We start from the raw sequence: 17,553 nt of genomic DNA, 5'->3' as shown, positions 1-17,553 counted from the left end.
TTAACAACAAAAAAGTAAAACTAATATGTGACAAAAACATGACTCCTATATACACTGTCAGCAAAGCCTGCTTCAAGAAGATAAACAAGCGGGACAGGAGATAAAAGATTCCATCTCGCACATATTTTTCCCAAGTCACCATCCCAACACAGTATAACAAAATTAATGGAGTAATTGAATGAGCTCACACGTTGATTATTACGCGACTACATAAGACCTTGGGTCTAGGAGAACAACTGAGCCCTACATTCGTTAGAAAGTACACTTTATTGATGCGTTTCAACTGAAAGGTCTGTGCTTGTAAACATCATTGGCTCCTTTAGCCGCCTTGGGCCTGAATGAGGACCAGCAAGTGTGCATAATGATAACGACGCAAATGTGGCAAAGGCCAACTCGTTGAATGACTGGACCAAACATGGCAAAGGCCATCGCAGTGAATGACTGGACAAGACTCCAATGTTTTGGACACAGGTCACACTTTTTCCCAATTTGATTCAAGAATACACATGAGAACCCCCTCCAACTCACAAGGCAGGCAATACGCTTGACCTCATCTTTACTAGAGGATGTTGCCTACTAACCTCAAGGCAACCCCCCTCCAGGTCTCTTATCACTACTTTGTTTCCCTCTCCTCTAGCCCTAACCACTCAGCCCTTACCCAGACGGTCACTACCCAGATGGTAATGCGCCTTCATCTTCACTCTCCCACTACTCTCTCTCCTTCTATCCTATCATCTCTCCCTCCTGCTAAATCCTTCTCCTCCTTCTGATTAGACTACTACAATGCTCTACTCTCCAGCTACCCGGATAAAGCACTAAATAAACTTCAGTTAGTGCTAAATATGGCTGCTAGAATCCTGACTAGAACCCAAAAATGTGATCATATTACTCCAGTGCTAGCCTCTCTACACTGGCTTCTTGTTAAGGCAAGGGCTCATTTCAAGGTTTTACTGCTAACCTACAAAGCATCACATGGGCTTGCTCCTACCCATCTCTCCAATTTGGTCCTGCCGTACATACCTACTGGACACTCCGGTCACAAAATGCAGGCCTCCTTACTGTCCCTAGAATTTCTAAGCAAACCACTGGAAGCAGGGCTTTCTACTATAGAGCTCCATTTTTATGGAATGGTCTGCCTACCCATGTGAGAGACAGTCTCGACCTTTAAGTACTTATTGAAGACTCATCTCTTCATTAGGTCCTATTATTGAGCGTAGTCTGGCCCAGGGGTGCAAAGGTGAACGGCAAGGCACTGGAGCAACGAACCGCCCTTACTGTCTGTGGCTGGTCGGCTCCCCTCTCTCCACTGGGATTCTTTGCCTCTGACCCTATTGCAGGGACTGAGTCACTGGCTTACTAGTGCTCTTCAGTTAGTGCTTCCATACCGTGACCTTCCTGTCCGGTTTTGCACCCCCTCGGGCTCGTGCCGTGGAGGAGATCTTCATGGGCTATAGCCTTGTCTCAGGGTAGTAAGTTGGTGGTCTGTTGATATCCTTCTAGTGGTTTGGTGGCTGTGTTTTGGCAAAGTGGATGGGGTTATATCCTGCCTGGTTGGCCCTGTCCATGCAGCATGAATGAGGAGCTAACATGATGCAGCCCAGACTCCCAGTGCTGGCTAAGAGGGGCAGGCACAGTACGCTTGTGCTATAAGGGGGACATCAGCTGCGCTGATACAGACTTGATCCATGAGACACATTTCACAGAAGAAAAACAAAATCTAGTACCAACCTGTTTATGTTCTAGTGTTGAAAAAGTACAGGAGTTTCAGTATACCTAGTAACACTACTACACCCGCGCCATCGCCTCACCCTCACGACAGCTCACACACACCCAAACTAAATTAAACTTCATAGTTGACTCATGGCCGCCACATGTGAGGAGGGGGGCGAGCCTCAAGAAAATGCAACGAGAGCCAACGTGTTGATAATGTTCAATTATCTGGACAGATCTCATCTGGATGAGGTGTTCCCGCCAGCGAGGAGAAACGATTGCCCGAAATATATCAATAAAACAAATGCTCTCTTCCAACAAGCGGTTTGTGTAAAAGCAATCTGTTTTCTTTTCCTCTCTCGCCTTGTACATCTAAGTAAGCTCCAAGACGCAGGTCGTTTTTCATGTAAACTATGGGGGGGACGGAGTGCATTTTTCAACCAAGAAATATTTGGTAATGAAATGTTGTCTGTGTCAATGAGGAGGATGGAATTCAATGTGCCATGTCGTTTTGCCTGGAGAGGTGTGTAAGTTCTCATGGTGACCTTGGAGAGGTTAGGGAAAGGCCAGCCAACATGTCAACACTAGCACCCCAACGCAACAACACACCCTTACTAAGTCTTCAGGGGGAACAGAGACTTATATGGAGACCAAAAGAGGCAGGAGAGAGATGGAATGAAATAGAAAGAGTGAGAGAAAGGGGGCTGGATAGAGGGAGAGAGGGAAAGAGACAGGGAGGGAGAGACGGGTGAGAGATAGGGAAAGACAGAAAGAGCTCCATACCTTCCTCAGGCTCCTCTTCCTCAACATGGCCCCAGTTGTTCCTCTCAATCTCCCTCTGCAGGCTCACTACCTCCAACATGGAATCAGCCTGGCCATCCTTCTCACCACCCTACACACACAGTGTGGGATTAATCTGTTAACACATCAAGTGTTATGGATAACTGCAACAGCACTGACAAGTCAATTCTACATGCAAAACAAATATGATTTTGTAACAGAGCTGTTGAAAAGTCTCTTTAGACATCCTCAATATGTTTCAGAGTGCCTCAGTCTGAAAAAACACCTTCTAAAGTTAGCATCACCTTTGCCACTGCCCGAGGGGAGCGCGCTGAAAATATAATTACACGTACAGGAGGAAATTAAATAGAGCGGCAGTGGAGAGTGCCAAGGATCCCACCAGCGGCCTTTTGACCAGACTGTCTGGCAATAGGGTTCACAGGGAGCCTGTGCAATCAGAGCACAGAGAGACTGTGCTCACTCACCTACGCAGGTCACTTCTTAAGTTGGGCTTTGTCACATTGCACACATTGATGGTTTTGTATCACTGTTGTTGATACTGGGGTCATATGGGCTCAGCACTCATGGTGAGAAGTGGATTTAAACTAACACTAAGTGCAAGGACCCAAATTGAAGACTATACTGTACATCCAAGACATTTATAGGCAATGCATAGTTTTCTAATCGCTATCGACAGTCATATTACGGCAATATTATAATTTACTAAGGTTTAGACAGTATAGATAAGGATGTCACAATAAGCAGTGTTTGCAATAATACCCTAGTGAAGGACCCTCCACCAACACCTCAAACCCTTTTTATTTCCTTGTGAAATATGTTGAGAGTGTGACAACAGTGACTGTTATTCCGCCGTTAATGAGAGGTCCGCGGAACAAATGAAATCATATATGTGGCTAGTGGCTGGGATTAGAATCTTGTGCACACACTACAAAGGCTCTCTTTTAATTAGCTTCCAACTACAGCAGCCGGCATTCTTTCCTGCCTGCTGATTAGATAACTAGAGAGAGAGGCAATCAGCCAGGGTCCTAATTACTACAGCCAGATAATGACAGGCTTCCTCGTATTAGGGCACCCAATGATACAAAGGCTACGTCTCAAACGCACCCTAAGCAGTGCACTACATAGGGAATAGGTTGCCATTTGGGATGGACCCAAAGCCTCCGTTTGCTGCCTCACCTGCTCCCCGGAAGCAGAGTGGAGAAGATATCTGCCTTTCAAACAAACAGGCAAAGGGTTTGTGTTTCCAACCCTGGCTTGGATGGGGATGCACTTGTGTGCTTGGTCGGCAATTGAATGAGTTGTCGCCCTCATGCATTTCGGAGGAGGGGCATGGGTCAAGTACATTGGGTGTGGTTGTACGCGTGTACCCAACAGGCTCGGTTGCATCGGATTAGAGAATAGAGGGATATCTTGATAGTTATAAGTGGCTTTGTTTCCTGAGTCTGTGCAGGGTCATCCATTTCTCACTTAACATGGAGGACTACCAGAAGAAAACAATACGACCGATATCTCCACCTTCGTGCAAGGTAAGCTTTAGTCCTGGTATTGCTTTTCATCTTTTAGAGTTGAAATTCGTAGGACCATGAAGCAGAACACACAACAGCCCTCTTGTATTGTCCCTTGTCGTATTCACTAGAAAGAAAATGGAAGCCAGTGGGGCAAAACAGGGAGGACTACTAGAACAATAAGATAAGGTTGGTTAAAACATTAGGTGTGCTCTTTCAAAACAGAACAATATTTCATCTTCATGTAGACATTTGCCTTTTATTATAGCCATTGCGTTTGCCGAGAAGGAGCTAAAGACATTCAAATTTGACCCTGTTGTTATGCTCATTGTCATGGTGACCTGACAGCTGCATGTTCTAAATTCCTCCTTTTACATTCAGACTTTCCACTGCTTTAATTTCTTCACATTCACAACAGTAAGTTAGCTGCTTGCCGTAGCCTACTTGTAAATCATTCGTAAATAATGACCTTGTATTTTCCTGTTATGGTGAATAAAAAGTTGGCTCCTTAAAGTGTTGTCAGATATGTTCTGGAAAGTATGAGTTGGCGAGAATTAGGGATGTGCATCTCCTGTAGATACAATACAGGAACAATATTTTTTGTTTGAAACGATTTGTTTCAATGCAATGACATTTTTTGCATTAACAAATTAATTTCCCATTCTAAATTACAATCTGACATCAATGGAACTCAGGAACTGTGCCTCTGAGCTGAAACTGTCTGAACTGACTTCTCTGAACTAACTGACTGACTGTCTGAACTGACTGACTGACTCTCTGAACTGACTGACTGACTGTCTCTCTGAACTGACTGACTGACTGTCTCTCTGAACTGACTGACTTCTCTGAACTGACTGACTGACTCTCTGAACTGACTGACTGACTTCTCTGAACTGACTGACTGACTTCTCTGAACTGACTGACTGACTTCTCTGTACTGACTGACTGACTTCTCTGTACTGACTGACTGACTTCTCTGAACTGACTGACTGACTTCTCTGAACTGACTGACTTCTCTGAACTGACTGACTGACTGTCTGAACTGACTTATCTGAACTGACTGACTGACTGACTGTCTGAACTGACTTCTCTGAACTGACTGACTGACTGTCTGAACTGACTTATCTGAACTGACTGACTGACTGACTGACTGACTGACTGACTCTCTGAACTGACTGACTGACTCTCTGAATTGACTGACTTCTCTGAACTGACTGACTGACTGACTGTCTGAACTGACTGACTGACTGACTCTCTGAACTGACTGACTGACTGACTCTCTGAACTGACTGACTCTCTGAACTGACTGACTTCTCTGAACTGACTGACTTCTCTGAACTGACTGACTGACTGAATCTCTGAACTGACTGACTTCTCTGAACTGACTGACTGACTGACTCTCTGAACTGACTGACTGACTGACTCTCTGAACTGACTGACTTCTCTGAACTGACTGACTGACTGACTCTGAACTGACTGACTTCTCTGAACTGACTGACTGACTCTCTGAACTGACTGACTGACTCTCTGAACTGACTGACTGACTCTCTGAACTGACTGACTGACTTCTCTGAACTGACTGACTGACTGACTTCTCTGAACGACTGACTGACTGACTGACTTCTCTGAACGACTGACTGACTGACTGACTTCTCTGAACGACTGACTGACTGACTTCTCTGAACGACTGACTTCTCTGAACGACTGACTGACTGACTTCTCTGAACGACTGACTGACTGACTGACTTCTCTGAACGACTGACTGACTGACTGACTGCTCTGAACGACTGACTGACTGACTTCTCTGAACGACTGACTGACTGACTTCTCTGAACGACTGACTGACTTCTCTGAACGACTGACTGACTTGACTGAACGACTGACTGAACGACTGACTGAACGACTGACTGACTGACTGAACGACTGACCGACTGACTGAACGACTGACTGTCTGTCTGTCTGTCTGTCTGTGTGAGTGATATGATTTGATTTCTCTCCCCTTGTGGGGACCAGAAGTCCTCACAAGGAGAGTAAAGCAAGTTAAATTCCAACATGTCACTGGGCCCCACAAGGAAAAAGGCTTTTTAAGACTTAAGGGTTAGGTTTAGGGAAAATACGATTTTGAAGGGAATACTATCCTTGTGGGCACCAAAAAATGGATTCCCATTCAAAATCGTATTTTGAATTCTAATTATAACCATAACCCTAAACCTAATTCTAAAAAAGCCTTTTTCCTTGTGGGGCCCAGTGAAATGTCAGAATTTAACTTGCTTTACTCTCCTTGTGAGGACCAAAAAAATGTATAACAAACGTGTGTGTGATGGGGAACATGAACTGATCATCTACCACAATTAGTGTGTGTGTGTGGGGGGGGGGGGGGTCAATTCTGCCTTTTGTTAACTTGTCATTTTAGCAGATGAGAAATGTTGAGCAAGTAACACATCAATATGGATCTTTAGAAATGAACTATGACATAGCCAAATAATATAACACAGCTTTTGATTTCACCCCAGTCTCAAAAGTGAATGGCTTTGAGCGTTTGTAACTTCACAAGAGAGCTGCTCTTCCTCCGCGCCAACCAATGCACCGGACAGTACAGCTCGCAAAAAAATGATTGCTGTCCTTGTTATTAAATTACACCTTTACCCTGTTTGCAAATGCACTGACTGTTTAAAGCAAAACTAGCACAACTATTCATGGTGAACCTGGCAATCAAAAAGCCCCAATCTACAGTTAGATGTGCGATCAGAAAGATGCGAGTGGGGTCCACTCTGGTAGCCTACAGAACTCTGCTGGTAAAACACTATTTTCTACCGTGCATTTGGTAACAATGACCCAGCAAATTGCCTGGCTAGTCACCCAACTAATAGAGCCTGTGACTTGACATTACAAAAGCCATTTTACAAGCAATTGAATGCTGAAGGTGGCGCGAGCAGCTACGCACTGTGCACACAATTGTTATCCGACTTGAAGATCAATGATGCATAAATGCAGTCAAAGGATTAGAGGTATTTTCGTAACGTTTGGATCGATTGTCTGACAGATTCACGCTACACTTGGAACGATTTGGGTTCCTATGGACCGATGAACTCGGATCTTAAACGTTTGAACCGGGGACCGATGTTTATCGGTGAATCTTTACATCACTAAAAATGTATAAATTAATTGGTTTATGCAAGTCCTAGGAAACATAAGGCTAACAACATTTATTTTCAAAAGAATAGAAAAGCATATTTTTTGTTTTATTATGTTACTGGTCTTTGTAGCCCATTGTTGTGCCATGCAAATTAAATCAATAGTTCTTATGTTGTTCATTAAACAGACAAGAGACACACTTAGCCTACATTCCCCTGTGCTGATCACGGTCCAACTTCAGTGTCACAAACACTGCCATATAAACAAAGCCCCCATCCTAAACATTTTTATTGCTGAAGAAGCATTAATCTTCTCTTTCCAATCATGTCAACAACAAAACATGTAAAAACCAGGACCTGGCTGAACCACTGCTGGACCTGGCTGAACCAATACCTTTCAGATATAAAGAATAAGTGACAAAAAGTTGGCTGAAAAACATCCTGATGAGAAAGATATGTAATGAATACGACTCTGATGAGGTTGTGCTATCAAGGCCTACTAAGTGCCCCGGTACCTGTTTGAGTTTGAGGTAGAAGGTCTCGCTGAAGGCCTTGCGGCTGAAGTACCAGAAGCGCTCGTTGGCCGGGTAGACGCGCACCAGTGTCTCCAGCAGGAAGCGCACTGGCTCCAACACCTCAGTCACCACCAGGTCCACGGCCACAGTCATGTACACCTGCTTGTCTGGAGAGAGACCACCACAAAGGTCAAGGTCACACACTGGAGGGCTAGGGGTGGTGGGGGGGTTAAATCAGAGCTCTGTAGTGCCAACAGTGGCTCTAGAATTTAAACAAGTACCATGTAGGCTACCTGCCCTAGTCAAAGTGGGCATTGCAGGTTGACAATGAAGTGGATGAAGTGAAAAGGGTATTAACTTGCTTTAATTGTGTGTTTAGAGGGAAGAAAACATTTAGCACCTGTTGTTTTAAAATTAGGTACACCACCATGAAGATAAATCTTGGATCCCACAGCAGCCACTAACTATACTACGGACAGCACCTCACCTACCTCGCTCACCTCACCTACCTCGCTCACCATTCCCATAGGAAGATAGACTATTGATAAATGCAGAATTGAAATCATATTACTACAACCAAGAACAACAAACTCTTTGAATATCTATGAATTATTTAGAATCTAAGGAAACTGCATTCCAAATGATATATTGTGATGAAAAACTGCGTAAATCTAATCTGTCCTATAGCAAAAAGTGACGTCTGGGGTAACAGATTTTCCAACATACTTTGGGGGTGGGAAAAACAATTGCAAGAAAAGTAAACAAGAACAGATAGCAATCGCTGAGGTGTAAAAGATGGGGGAAAACCTCACAGTGAGAAGGTTTTATTATTGTAATGAACCAAAAGAAACATCCACAACACTGCCTTGTAAAGAATGGCCTACAAATGTATTCCAATTAGGATAAAGTCAAGGATAAAATATTGGTTTAGAAAGATGTTTTCGGAAAAGGCATCCCTTCAAGCTTCAGATACCATAAGACTACTTTCCCTGTTGGCCGAATCGAAGACAAAGAAGAAAGATTTGTTTAGCTAAAATCGCTAGGGCTGTTGTTTTTAGAAGTCTAGTCTCTCCCAGTTTTGACATGAAGTAAGCTGCGTGGTTTAAAGGGATGGTTCTTCGCTAGATAGTGTAGAGTCAAAGCCTTGTGTCTACGGGCTATTTTGTACAAATCAAAAAATTATGTTCATGTTTTGTGGGCAGTGTGCCAGCGCCTACAGCTTCAAATAAAAAATAAAAAAAACTATTAGCTACAGTAAAAAATATATATTATTTATAGGTGAGCTGCTCTTCTCCATCACCGACCAATGCTGATGTAACACAATATCCAATGTTTACATGCATGTTCTGCCAGTTTCATCAGCAGCTTCTCCCCGTGTGGAAACATTATTATAAATGGTCTGTTTTCTTTGAGGAAGAAGTGTGGCTTTGTATTTTAGACTACCCAACTTCCCTGAGACGGGTTGCTTTGACAAGCTGCCATTTAGGTTCAAGTCAAACTCTCCTGACTTCCGAGTAAGCAACTCTAATTTGTTTGATATACAGTCAGAAACTATTCATACCCCTTGACTTATTTCACATTGTGCTGTTACAGCCTGAATTGGATGGATTAAATATATTTTTTTTCTCTCACACACACACAAATACTATGACACTCCAAATTGAGCTCAGGCTCATCCAATTTCCTTTGATCATCCTTGAGCTGTCACGAAAACTTGATTGGAGTCCATCAACTGTTTGGACATGATTTAGAAAGAAAAACACCTGTCTATATAAGGTTCCACAGTTGACAGTGCATGTCAGAGCAGAACCTATACCATGAAGTCCAAGGAACTGTCTGTAGATCTCTGATATAGAATTGTGATGAGGTATATCTGGGGAAGGGTAGAAAACAATTCCTAGAGTGTTTGTATTTTATTATGGATCCCCATGCCTAGGCAGCAGCTACTATTCCTGGGGTCTGAAAGTTTAAGAGCACAGTGGTCTCCATCATTGGGAAATGGAAAACATACAGAACTACCTGGACTCTGCCTAGAGTAGGCAGTCAGACCAAACTGAGCAACCGGTTTGGTCAACTGAGAACCTGCTCCAGAGTGCAAACAACTTTAGACTGGTGCGAATATTTACTTTCCAACAAGACAATGATCTGAAGCATACAGCTTCAACACTGGAATGGCTAAAGAACAAGAATGTGAAAGTCCTTGAGTGGACCAGCCAAAGCCCAGGCTTGAATCTCATTGAAAATGTGTGGAAAGACTTCAAGATTGATGTTCACCGCCACTCACAATCTAACTTAACAGAGCTTTAGAAAATCTGCAAGGAAGAACGGGAGAAAATCCCCAAATCCAGATGTACAAAGCTGATACAGACATACCCAGGAAGACCCACAGCTGTAATCCCTGCCGAAAGGTGCTTCTACAAAGTACTGACTGGGCAGTGTGAATACTTATGTAAATTAGATATTTATGTATTTACATTTTCAATAAATTAGCAAAAAAGTCTAAAAACATGTTTTCACTTTATCATTGTAGACCACATTCTAACAATACCATTTTTGAACAAGGGGTATGAATACTTTCTGAAGGCACTGTGATGAGTTCAATGAGGTGATGTCTTGCCCTTGCACTGCGCGGTAGTGTCTTACTGTGCCCCGATATATGAAAAGGTGTCAAAATCACCTGTCTATTGGGCTGCCTATGTCAAGAAGGAGAAATATGACACTTTGCAAGCCATCTAAAGGAAAAGGTGGTATCAAATGTTAGACGCATTGACTATTTTGTGACTGTGCAAACTACGAACATGTCACCACAATTTTAGCCAACTACATCATTTAACTTGATAATGATCTAAAAAACATTGAACATTTAATTTAATAGATTTCTGTTATAATATGACCTGTTGGTTGGATGCTAGCTATATAGGTTGAGTCCGGAACAACCTGGACAGGACCATTAGCTATAATTAGCCAGAAATGAAAAACTCAAAAACATTAAAGTCTACCACATCCCCTTTCCTCTGTCTCTGATAACCACTGAGGCTGAACGCTGCTAGCGCTCTAAACACATCCCAGAACACAACAACAATATTGCTATTAAAATAAGCTTTGTAATGCAGAGAAAGAATATTCTGGTCTCAAAAAGCAAATAAGTACCTTCCCCTTGTCATTATCATAACTGAAGCTTTTTCCATCCATCCTCACATGAAAAAGGTAAGACAGATACTATAATACAAATTTGATCTTTCATTTTTGTTGTATTATTCTGCCTACGTATTCTGGGCAAAGACATCCATTGGAATTGATGAAAGAGACAAAAATTGAAGGCTCTGCCTGGCCAGCTATGAATGTGACAGCAGTATTCTGTATGACAAGCAACACTTTGACAATTACATGCTAGGCTGGTTAACAGTGACATGCTGCAGTATGCTAGTGTTAGGCTGGTTAACAATGACATGCTGCAGTATGCTAGTGTTAGGCTGGTTAACAATGACATGCTGCAGTATGCTAGTGTTGGGCTGGTTAACAATGACATGCTGCAGTATGCTAGTGTTGGGCTGGTTAACAATGACATGCTGCAGTATGCTAGTGTTGGGCTGGTTAACAATGACATGCTGCAGTATGCTAGGCTGGTTAACAATGACATGCTGCAGTATGCTAGTGTTGGGCTGGTTAACAATGACATGCTGCAGTATGCTAGTGTTGGGCTGGTTAACAATGACATGCTGCAGTATGCTAGTGTTGGGCTGGTTAACAATGACATGCTGCAGTATGCTAGTGTTGGGCTGGTTAACAATGACATGCTGCAGTATGCTAGTGTTAGGCTGGTTAACAATGACATGCTGCAGTATGCTAGTGTTAGGCTGGTTAACAATGACATGCTGCAGTATGCTAGTGTTAGGCTGGTTAACAATGACATGCTGCAGTATGCTAGTGTTAGGCTGGTTAACAATGACATGCTGCAGTATGCTAGTGTTAGGCTGGTTAACAATGACATGCTGCAGTATGCTAGGCTGGTTAACAATGACATGCTGTAGTATGCTAGGCTGGTTAACAATGACATGCTGTAGTATGCTAGGCTGGTGAAAGGGCTGAGGGATTGGGGGTTTGGCCTCACCTTTAGGTGTGTCTTCATTCAGCACCTGGAAGGCAGCCATGTTGGGGTTCCAGGTTCCCGTGATCACATAGGACTTTCCATCCGAGCTCTTCCCCATGGACTCCTTCACAAGGGCACAGTCACAGAGAATAGTGAGAAACAATATACAATCAAAGAGCAAAGCCATTCCAATCAAACCCCAAAGAACTTATTAAATTCAACTCTGTTTAGCCTGTCCAACGCTCAGGTCAACTAATAAAAATAAAAAATAATGACACGTCTCAGTGATAGTTTAGTTCAGTAGACGGCGTGCAGTTTGTAACGTGGTCATCATGTGACTGAATGAAAGCCCCCTGAGAGCTGCTCAGTCTTCTGCTCACCATGTCTAGAAGGTGCATGTCACTGTTCCGAACCTTCTGGCCTGGGCTCAGCAACATCCCAAAACACCTGAGGGAAAAGAACACAGGTTGTGAGCAATAAAACAAGAGGGATTTGCAACTTATCATTTCATATAACCAAAGGTTTGAATAGCATGTGGTTTCATTATATGATGGTCTTTGTTGAGAATCCCTAGCTGTAGAATTGAAGAAATATAACCTTTCTCCAACAGGTACTACGGCATTAGCAAAGCTACAGGTATATTTGGTTGCACAGCGACCCAGTTTTGAATCCTGTAGACTCCCGTTAAAGGCTGCTACGTTTGGGTGAATTTGCATGGGTCTATTATATTTAGAAATTCAAGGAATCCAAATTTAACCACAGCAAAGCAGTGGCAATATCACGTTCAAACAGAGGCCACTATTGACCTGTTTCTTATGATAGATGTGACATCAAGTGGTTGCTGTGAGAATTACAACTTCATAAGATATAAAGCATCTACTATAATGCCATAGAATAAAGATACTCATCTGAAGAGCCTGGACTTCACCCTTCCTTCATAAGGTTGATATATAAAAAACTGTCATGAACTTAACATACGCTTACTGTTGTAATAAGCAGGCATGACTCCTTCAAGCTGGTTAACAATTACAATCAGCATGAAACAACTGCTATTCCATCATTGTGACACACAAAATAAAACAATTGTTTAGGTAATCTACATGGCCATAACAGGTAGGCAGCATGATACACATTCACAGCTAAAAGAAGATTAACCTAAAAATAATGTAAGGGGGAAAAAAGGACTAAAAATAGGATGCAAGGTGTGTCAGGTTTCACAGAACACAATAAAAATACAGACAGACAGGAAGGCAATGTGAGAAACCTGACCTAATTCTACTAGTTAAACCGCTGAAGTGTTTTCTGTAAGTGCCGGTCACCAGCCAGTAACAGACTTCAGCCTGAAACGTCTTCCAAAGTTTTATATAGTGCCTTTGGAAAGTAATCACACCCCTTCACTTTTTCCACATTTTGTTGTGTTACAGCCTGAATGTAAAATGGATTACATTTAGATGTTTGTGTCACTGGCCTACACACAATAACCCATAATGTCAAAGTGGAACTATGCTTTTCTAAACGTCTGCTAATTAATAAAAATGAAAAGCTGAAATGTCTTGAGTCAATAGGTATTCAAGCCCTTTGTTATGGAAAGTAAAAATAAGTTCAGGAGTGAAAATTTGCTTAACAAGTCACATAATATGCTCGCTTCGAGGCAAGCAACACTGAAGCATGCACGAGAGCACCAGCTGTTCTGGGTGACAGTGTGATAACTCTCTCGGTAGCCGATGTGAACAAAACCATAAAACAGGTCAACATTCACAAAGCCTCTGGGCCAGACGGATTGCCAGGACGGGTACTCAAAGCATGCACGGACCAACTGTCAAGTGTCTTCACTGACATTTTCAACCTCTCCCTGACCGAGTCTGTAATATCTACATGTTTCAAGCAGACCACCATAGTCCCTGTGCCCAAGGAAGCGAAGGTAACCTGCCTAAATGATTATCGCTCAGCGGCACTCAGGTCGGTAGCCATGGAGCGCTTTGAAAGGCTGATCATGGTTCACATCAACAACATCCATCCAGTTACCCTAGACCCACTCCAATTTGCATATCGCCCCAACAGATCCACAGATTACGCAATCTCAATTGCACTCCACACTACCCTTTTTCACCTGGACAAAAGGAACACCTATGTGAGAATGCTATTCATCGACTACAGCTCAGCGTTCAACACCATAGTGCCCACGAAGCCCACTCATCACTAAGCTAAGGACACTGGGACTAAACACCTCCCTCTGCAACTGGATCCTGGACTTCCTGACGGGCCGCCCCCAGGTGGTAAGGGTAGGCAACAACACATCTGCCACGCTGATCCTTAACACTGGGGCCCCTCAGGGGTGTGTACTTAGTCCCCTCCTGTATTCCATGTTCACCCACGACTGCGTGGCCAAACACGACGCCAACACCATCATTAAGGTGGCTGATGACAACAGTGGTAGGCCTGATCACCGACAACGATGAGACAGCCTATAGGGAGGAGGTCAGAGAAGTGGCAGTGTGGTGCCAGGACAACAACCTCTCCCTCAATGTGAGCAAGACAAAGGAGCTGATCATGGACTACAGGAAAAGGCGGCCGAACAGGCCCCCATTAACATCGATGGGGCTGTAGCGGAGCGGGTCGAGAGTTTCAAGTTCCTTAGTGTCCACATTTCTACTGCTCCAATATAATTATTCCATGATCTCATTCCTGATACATTTTTAATGACAGATGTAGGCGTTTGTTTCCCACCATTTCAATTGAAGGGTGTTGTGCTAATTAATCTGTTGTGATTGTTGCAGTAAAACCATGTGTGGTTAATTATGAGCAAGACAACATGGAGGCTTCAACTTGGTTTTCCATACAAAGCGTTCCATTACAAAGGGAAACCGTTTTAAAACATGATACAGTAACCCCTCAATAACTCCTTAACATCACAAATGGCCAGACTGACTAGCTCCCACATGCCCAGACATCAGTAGTGTGTTTGTGTCGGGAGCATGCTGTCTATTTAGTCAGGAAATTCCCACATTATTTGGACATATTTTAGAAAGTAAAATAACGTGAATCTCAATGCATGGGTGGTCTATTAAAACATGTATTATTCTTAAAGTTGTAATGCATACATTTTTGCATACATTTTGGGGGAGTTATTTTTTTCTATAGGCCATTGCAACAATGAAATGTAAAATATAGGTCCTTGATAATCACAATTAAGTGCTTGAAAAAGTCCTTGCCAATGTCTGTATGAACCCTGTACAGGCTACTTGCTCAGCCAACAAATAAAATCTCAAATCACCTGCTATTGAAATTACACAGGCATCAATCAATGTCCGGGGCACCCTGACAAAACTACGTCAGCAAATAAATAATCCACCTCCACCCTCCGTTCTATTGGCAAACGTACAATCACTGGAGAACAAACTGGACCAGTTCCGTTCGAGACTATCCCATCAACGGGACATCGTATTTATTTGAGTACATGGACATGTACAATATTTTAAAAAAATCCCTATGCATTGGCAGGACAGAACGGTAAACTCAAGGGGGGAGGTGTGTGTCTCAACAGCTGGTGCACAATCTCTAATATTAAGTAAATCTCTAGGTTCTGCTCACCTGAGTTAGAATACCTCATGATAAGCTGCCGGCCATACTATTTACCAAGAGAGTTGTCATCTATATTTTTTGTAACTATCTATATTCCACCACAAACCGATCCTGGAACTAAGACTCAACCAACTGTATAAAGCCATAAGCAAACAAGAAAAAGCTCATCCAGAGGCAGCGCTCCTAGTGGCCAGGGACTTTAATGCAGGGAAACTGAACTCCATCTTACCTCATTTCTACCAGCATGTCACCTGCCCAACTAAAGGAAACAAAACTCTAAATCACCTGTACTCCACACACAGAAAAGCTTACAAAGTTCTCCCTCGCCCTCCTTTTGGCAAATCTGACCATAACTTGATCCTCCAGATTCCTGTTTACAAACAAAAACTCAGTACCAGTGACGCGCTCAATCAGTGACGCGCTACAGGACTGTTGTTTCGCTAGCACAGACTGGAATATGTTCCAGGATTCAAACTTTGCTGTGTCCGGGGGTCGTGGAAACGCTGTAGGCACAGTGATTTGAGCTAGCCAATTGGCCAGCGCAGTAGGCAAACTCGATTTAGCCACATACGTTTTTTCAGACAAATGAAAAAGTTCAAAATGGGAACATTTTGCTTAGCCGGTGCGCGAGGCTCCTGGATCAAATGCACCTACTGCCAACAGCGAGAAATAAAAAGAATGTATTGCAATTTTTTTAGGAGCATAAGCCTTTACATCGACTAGGAATGCCTTGAATATCGACCAGTCGATCACGATAGACATGCTGGCGACCACTGCACGAGAAGGGCTCTGGATGAAAAAATATTTAGAGTCTACTGTATTTTGTTATGTCAAGCTATCCCTCTTGTATTCACCTGAATGACCCAGATGGGTTGCTTGTCTATTCTTGTGCCTTTAACACCACCATACTACAGTATAAACAGTATTGGACAGTGGTTCTGACCAGTGTATGCAGCTCACAAGCCCTTACAGAAGAAGGAAGTATGCATCAGACCCTCACCTCTCAATGCCCAGCTCTTTGTTGCTCATCTGCTGGACCATAACCACCACCTTCTTCTGAAAGCCCTGCCGCAGCTTGAAGAAGAACTTCTCTCGGTCCTTGGGAACCGGGCTGATGAGAGGCGGATGGGGGAGAGGAAGACAGCCAGATGGAGAGACAGTTGTTGGCTTAAAGGTCTGTTAAACTGTGTGTATGTATGGGACTGATTTAACCCCATAGCATGCGTGTGTGTGTGTGTGTGTGTGCACTCGCAGTGGCTACATGCTGACCTGTAATTGCCCTTGCTGTCATCCTCTTTGACCTCCAGTGAGACGGTGAAAGTGAAGAGGTCACTGTCGGGGGAGAGGGGCAGGGCCGAGTCCCTCTCGTCAGGGTTTGGCTTGGATGAGCGCCGGAACGCCGTGGAAAAACTGTACAGGATCCGACTCACCTAGAGTGGAATGAGGAAGAAGGAAGAGAGAGAAAATATAATAGTTTGATGAATGGATTTTGCTGTGGGGACAAAGTTTGAATTTAATTAAATGTAATACTACTTTACAGGGTGGCAGGTAGCGTTGGGCCAGTAACCCGAAAGGTTGCTGGGTCGAATCTCCGAACTGACAAAGTAAAAAAAAATCTGTCATTCTGTCCCTGAGCAAGGCAGTTAACCCACTGTTACCCCGAAGACGTGGATGTTGATTAAGGCAGCCCCCCCCCACCTCTCTGATTCAGAGATGTGTATTTTAGCTTGTTAGGGCGCCCTCTCCTGGTTTCTTCCAGTATAGAAGGCAAGTGCACATGGAGTCTATATACACTTACTCTTCATTGCACACAGGTACCAATAACAGTAGAATAGAAAATATATATATATTTTTTTTAATCGGTTAAACGCCAAAAATACATTTGACCAAACAAGCTTATGAGTCTATAGGTTTTTCCATCATTAATTTCCATCATTAAGTGAAACTAAATTGTCAAGTGTGTATTTTCGCCAGTTGTCCTGCATCTTATTTATCACATGCAGACAGCATACAGAGCCTAGTTTGAGGAGTGGAAAAGCCTAGCACCTGTCAGTGTGAGAGCAGCTCCTCAAAAAGCTGGTGCTGGAGTGAAATAGTTGCTTTTATAAGCCCAGTCATTGTGCAACATTATTAGGTGTGCTGTTAAGAACAATCTTTTCCCGCCAATTACATTTTGACAAATGTTAGAAAATGAGGTTTAATTAGCTGCTTTATTA

The 17,553-nt window shown here is 43.1% G+C and overlaps 1 protein-coding gene across 2 annotated transcripts in view; it reads right to left on the bottom strand.

Annotated features, from left to right (window-relative positions):
• LOC110486505 (rab GTPase-activating protein 1-like) overlaps positions 1 to 17,553 on the bottom strand; it is a 145,304-nt gene that overhangs the window by 108,523 nt on the left and 19,228 nt on the right. For both annotated transcript variants that reach the window (XM_036947517.1, XM_036947567.1), the window contains exons 6-11: positions 16,607 to 16,767; positions 16,338 to 16,448; positions 12,136 to 12,202; positions 11,777 to 11,879; positions 7,666 to 7,832; positions 2,494 to 2,602 (exon numbers count right to left, since the gene is read on the bottom strand). In XM_036947517.1, the coding sequence (XP_036803412.1) occupies positions 2,494 to 2,602; positions 7,666 to 7,832; positions 11,777 to 11,879; positions 12,136 to 12,202; positions 16,338 to 16,448; positions 16,607 to 16,767 (718 nt within the window). The remainder of the gene's footprint in view (positions 1 to 2,493; positions 2,603 to 7,665; positions 7,833 to 11,776; positions 11,880 to 12,135; positions 12,203 to 16,337; positions 16,449 to 16,606; positions 16,768 to 17,553) is intronic.

This window comes from Oncorhynchus mykiss, chromosome 1 (genome assembly GCF_013265735.2).
Source record: "Oncorhynchus mykiss isolate Arlee chromosome 1, USDA_OmykA_1.1, whole genome shotgun sequence".
NCBI lineage: Eukaryota > Metazoa > Chordata > Actinopteri > Salmoniformes > Salmonidae > Oncorhynchus > Oncorhynchus mykiss.
The sequence above is the reverse complement of the archived record's forward strand: the minus strand, read 5'-3'. Positions and strand labels throughout refer to the sequence as shown.